The sequence below is a fragment of the Rutidosis leptorrhynchoides genome, chromosome 7 (assembly GCF_046630445.1).
Source record: "Rutidosis leptorrhynchoides isolate AG116_Rl617_1_P2 chromosome 7, CSIRO_AGI_Rlap_v1, whole genome shotgun sequence".
Lineage (NCBI taxonomy): Eukaryota > Viridiplantae > Streptophyta > Magnoliopsida > Asterales > Asteraceae > Rutidosis > Rutidosis leptorrhynchoides.
The window spans coordinates 143,761,848-143,767,153 of record NC_092339.1 but is presented as its reverse complement, the minus strand read 5'-3'; the positions used below and the strand labels follow the sequence as shown (position 1 = coordinate 143,767,153).

At 39.5% G+C, this 5,306-nt stretch overlaps 1 protein-coding gene across 1 annotated transcript; it reads left to right on the top strand.

Moving 5' to 3' along the window:
• Positions 1–3,344: 3,344 nt before the first annotated feature.
• LOC139859663 (uncharacterized mitochondrial protein AtMg00810-like) lies at positions 3,345–4,574 on the top strand. Its single transcript, XM_071848442.1, has one exon. The coding sequence runs from the start codon at positions 3,345–3,347 to the stop codon at positions 4,572–4,574; it is 1,230 nt and encodes a 409-aa protein (XP_071704543.1).
• Positions 4,575–5,306: the final 732 nt, after the last annotated feature.

Sequence of the window (5,306 nt, the reverse complement as noted above, 5' to 3'; positions counted from 1 at the left end):
CGTTTCAGAGATTACGGAATATGCTCGGAGTAACGAAATCAAGTTTAAGGGGGGCTGTTGGAAGATAAACTTGATTTTGGGCTATGTGTTTTGGATTTGGGCTTGCAAGTATCAAGTCTTTTGGATCAAGATCATAATCCATTATGTAGAAACTTCTTGTAAAATGTAGTAGACAAAGTGTGTAGAAAGTGTGTAGAATGATCTTATAAAATATCTAGGTCTAGAAGTATCATAATACTAAGAAATATTTAGATGCTAGTAGATTGTGAAGTATTCTAGACTACTCTATTGAGTAGTATAAATAGAGGGCTTCACCCCTCATTTGTAATCAAGCAACAAAGCAATTCAATAAGCAATGAAAGAAAAGCTTTCAATATCAATCAAACTTTTAAATCATCAATCCTCTCTTCCGCAAATAATATACATAACCTCCTATTTCTAACAAATTGGTATCAGAGCCAGGTTCGACAAGATGATGGCCAACAATGTCATCACGTTTCCTCGCCTCACAAAGGATAATTATGATCGATGGAGCATCCAAATGAAGACCTTCCTAGGTGGACAAGACTTATGGGAGATTGTGGAGGAATGCTATGAGGAACCTACAGAAAAAGGTTCTCTCAGTAAGGAGAAAAAGTTATTGAAGACCAACGATCAAAAGGCTCTTTCCATCATCCAACAAAGTGTAGATGATGGAGCTTTTGAGAAAATTGCAAGTGCAACCACCGCCAAGAAAGCATGGGAGATCTTGGAGAATTCTTTTAAGGGAGTTGATAAGGTGAAAAAGGTTCGACTACAAACACTACGAGGTGAGTTCGAATCCTTAAATAAGAAAGACTCGGAATCAATTTCTGATTATTTTAAAAGAGTCTTGGCGGTTGTCAATCAATTAAAGAGGAATGGTGAAACTTTAAGTGATGTGAGGGTCATTGAGAAAATTCTTAGATCATTAGATTCAAAATTCGACTATATAGTCGTAGCCATCGAAGAATCTAATGATCTAGAATCAATGACTATCGATGAACTCATGGGTTCACTACAAGCCCATGAAGAGAGGTTTAATAAGAAAAGTAAAGAGCCTTTGGAGCAAGTTTTACAAGCAAGACTCTCTTTCAAGGAAGAGAAAAGTGAAAAGACTCGTCAAACGAGTCAACGAGGTCGTGGTCAAGTACGTGGCCGAGGACGAGTACAAGGATATATCAAACGTGAAGGTTATAGTTCTTACAGAAATGAAGAAAGAAGTCAAAATTTTCACCTGACAAGAGGTCGCGGGAGAGGCTACACAAGTAGAAGGCCAAGGTATGACAATTCTCAAACCAAATGCTAAAATTGTCATAAATTTGGCCACTATGCTTCGGAATGCGAGAAGTCAAACAATTACGTGCAAGAAAGAGCAAATTTAGTGCAAGAAGATACCGAAGTCGTGAAAAACACATTGTTACTAGCATGCAAAGGTGAAGATAACGGAAAATCAAAATTGTGGTATCTCGACACGGGTGCAAGCAACCATATGTACGGTGACAAAAACATGTTTGTGGAGTTAGATGAGGTAATTAGTGGAAATATCAACTTCGGAGATTCCTCTAAAGTCCCGGTTAAAGGCAAAGGTAAGATTCTCATCCGCTTGAAAAATGGAAGGCATCAATTTATCTCTAACGTGTATTATGTGCCCAATATGAATACGAATATACTGAGTATTTGGACAACTCTTAGAGAAAGGCTATGATATTCACATGATAAATCGTACCCTTTCTTTAAGAGACCAAAAAGTAGGTTTGATTGCTAAGGTGCCAATGTCAACGAATAGGATGTTCATGCTAAATATTCAACATGACATTCCAAGATGTTTAAAAGCATGTTTCAAAGATAATTCTTGGCTTTGGCACATGAGATACGGGCACTTAAATTTTGGAGGCTTAAAATTATTATCAAGTAAAGGAATGGTGAAGGGTTTGCCTCCAATTAATCATCTGGATCAAATATGTGAAGGATGCCTTCTAGGAAAGCACTTCTGAAACAGTTTTCCAACAGAAGCTTCTAGTAGAGCGAAGAAACCTCTAGAACTTATTCACACGGATGTGTGTGGACCCATCAGCCCACCGTCTTTTGGTAAAAATAGATATTTTCTTCTATTCATTGATGATTTTAGTCGAAAGACATGGGTCTATTTTCTAAAAGAGAAGTCGGAAGCTTTTGAAATGTTCAAGAAGTTTAAAGCATATGTAGAGAATCAAAGTGGTCTCACCATAAAGGCGATGAGATCCGATCGTGGAGGAGAATTCACATCTAAGGAATTCAAGGAATTTTGCGACAACAATGGCTTACGACGCCCTTTAACTGTTCCGTATTCACCTCAGCAAAATGGTGTTGCGGAAAGAAAGAATAGGACCATTCTTGATATGGCCCTGAGTATGTTAAAGAGCAAAAGGATGCCTAAGGAATTTTGGGCTGAGGCAGTAGACTGTGCGATCTATCTTGCAAATCGCTCTCCTACTAGAAGCGTCAAGAACAAAACGCCCATTGAAGCTTGGAGTGGAAAGAAGCCCGGCATCTCACACCTTCGAGTGTTCAGAAGTGTGGCATATGCTCATGTGCCAGATCAGAAGAGGACGAAGCTCGATGATAAAAGCGAGAAACTCATATTCGTGGGCTATGAATCAAGTTCGAAGGGTTACAAGTTATACAATCCCAAGACCGGTAAAATAATCTCAAGTCGAGATGTGGTGTTCGATGAAGAAGCAACATGGGATTGGAATGTTCCCGAAGAGGAGAACTACGACTTTCTCCCTTATCCATTCGAAAGTACTGCAAGGAATGAAGAATATCTAGAAGTTCAAGAACCTTCTAGTACAACATCTCCGCACTCTCCACGTACTCCAACCACTACACCTAATGAAGTGACACCAACATCAGGAGGAGAATCAAGTAGGCTACAACATCACACAAGGAGCATTAGGGAGTTGTACGAGGTAACCCAGCCTATGGAGGATCTATCATTGTTCTGCCTTCTTGCCGATTGTGAGCCAATAAGTTATGAAGACGCAGCAAAAAGCCAAAAGTGGAAACGTGCTATAGACGAAGAGATTCAAGGAATCGAGAAGAATAATACGTGGGATCTTGCCACACTACCAAAGGGACATAAGGCTATTGGTGTAAAATGGGTGTACAAGGCCAAGAAGAATTCCAAAGGTGAAGTTGAAAGATATAAGGCAAGGTTGGTGGCGAAGGGATATATTCAACGAGCCGGCATAGACTATGACGAGGTATTTGCTCCCGTCGCTCGTCTAAAAACTATAAGATTGATAATCTCACTTGCGGCTCAACATAATTGGAAGATTTATCAAATGGATGTCAAATCCGCGTTCATTAATGGACACTTAGAAGAAGAAGTCTATATAGAACAACCTTTAGGATACATCGTGAAAGGCCAAGAGAATAAGGTGCTAAAATTGAAAAAGGCCTTATACGGGTTGAAGCAAGCGCCTCGGGCATGGAATAGCAGGATAGGCAAGTATTTCCAACAGAATGACTTTACAAAATGCCCCCATGAGCATGCCCTCTACACCAAAGTTAGCAATGATGGAGATGTTATGATTGTGTGCATATACGTGGATGACTTGATATTCACCGGTAGTAATCCCAAAATGTTTGAGGAGTTCAAGAAAGCAATGGTTCGGGAGTTCGACATGACCGACATTGGACTTATGGCTTACTATCTTGGGATCGAGGTAAAACAAAACAAAGAAGGAATATTCATATCCCAAGAAGGTTATGCGAATGAGGTGCTCAAGAAGTTTAAGATGAATGACTGCAAGTCAATGAACACACCGGTGGATTGCAATCTCAAATTGTCAAAAGATGATGAAGGATACTTGGTGGACCCAACACAATACAAGAGTTTGGTTGGAAGTCTGAGGTACCTAACCTGCACGAGGCCAGATATTCTCTACGGAGTTGGACTAGTAAGTCGATACATGGAAGCACCTACAATAAATCACTTGAAGGCGGCCAAGAGGATACTTCACTACATCAAAGGTACAATTGACTATGGCCTGTTTTATTCGCCTTCTGAGCACTTCAAGCTAGTTAGATACAGTGATAGTGATTGGGCTGGAGACATAGATGATCGTAAGAGTACGAGTGGTTTCGTGTTCTATATGGGAGATACGGCGTTCACATGGAGCTCGAAGAAGCAACCCATTGTGACTCTGTCAACGTGCGAAGCCGAGTTTGTAGCAGCAACATCGTGCACTTGTCATGCAATATGGCTCAGGAAGTTACTAAATAAGCTTAAGTTTTTTCAAAAGGAACCTACAGAGATATATGTGGATAACAAGTCTGCGATTGCTCTAGCAAAGAATCCAGTCTTCCATGATCGAAGCAAACACATCGATACAAAATACCATTACATAAGGGAGTGTGTTACAAATAAAGAGGTGCAGATAAAGTACGCGAAGTCACTTGACCAAGTTGCTGATATTTTCACAAAGCCTCTAAAACACGAGACGTTTCAGAGATTACGGAATATGCTCGGAGTAACGAAATCAAGTTTAAGGGGGGCTGTTGGAAAATAAACTTGATTTTGGGCTTTGTGTTTTGGATTTGGGCTTGCAAGTATCAAGTCTTTTGGATCAAGATCATAATCCATTATGTAGAAACTTCTTGTAAAATGTAGTAGACAAAGTGTGTAGAAAGTGTGTAGAATGATCTTATAAAATATCTAGGTCTAGAAGTATCATAATACTAAGAAATATTTAGATGCTAGTAGATTGTGAAGTATTCTAGACTACTCCATTGAGTAGTATAAATAGAGGGCTTCACCCCTCATTTGTAATCAAGCAACAAAGCAATTCAATAAGCAATAAAAGAAAAGCTTTCAATATCAATCAAACTTTTAAATCATCAATCCTCTCTTCCGCAAATAATATACATAACCTCCTATTTCTAACAAATTGGTATCAGAGCCAGGTTCGACAAGATGATGGCCAACAATGTCATCACGTTTCCTCGCCTCACAAAGGATAATTATGATCGATGGAGCATCCAAATGAAGACCTTCCTAGGTGGACAAGACTTATGGGAGATTGTGGAGGAATGCTATGAGGAACCTACAGAAAAAGGTTCTCTCAGTAAGGAGAAAAAGTTATTGAAGACCAACGATCAAAAGGCTCTTTCCATCATCCAACAAAGTGTAGATGATGGAGCTTTTGAGAAAATTGCAAGTGCAACCACCGCCAAGAAAGCATGGGAGATCTTGGAGAATTCTTTAAAGGGAGTTGATAAGGTGAAAAAGGTTCGACTACAAA

Coding starts and splice junctions, on each gene's coding strand:
- LOC139859663 (XM_071848442.1), top strand. CDS start 3,345: ATGGATGTCAAATCCGCGTTCATTAATGGACACTTAGAAGAAGAAGTC.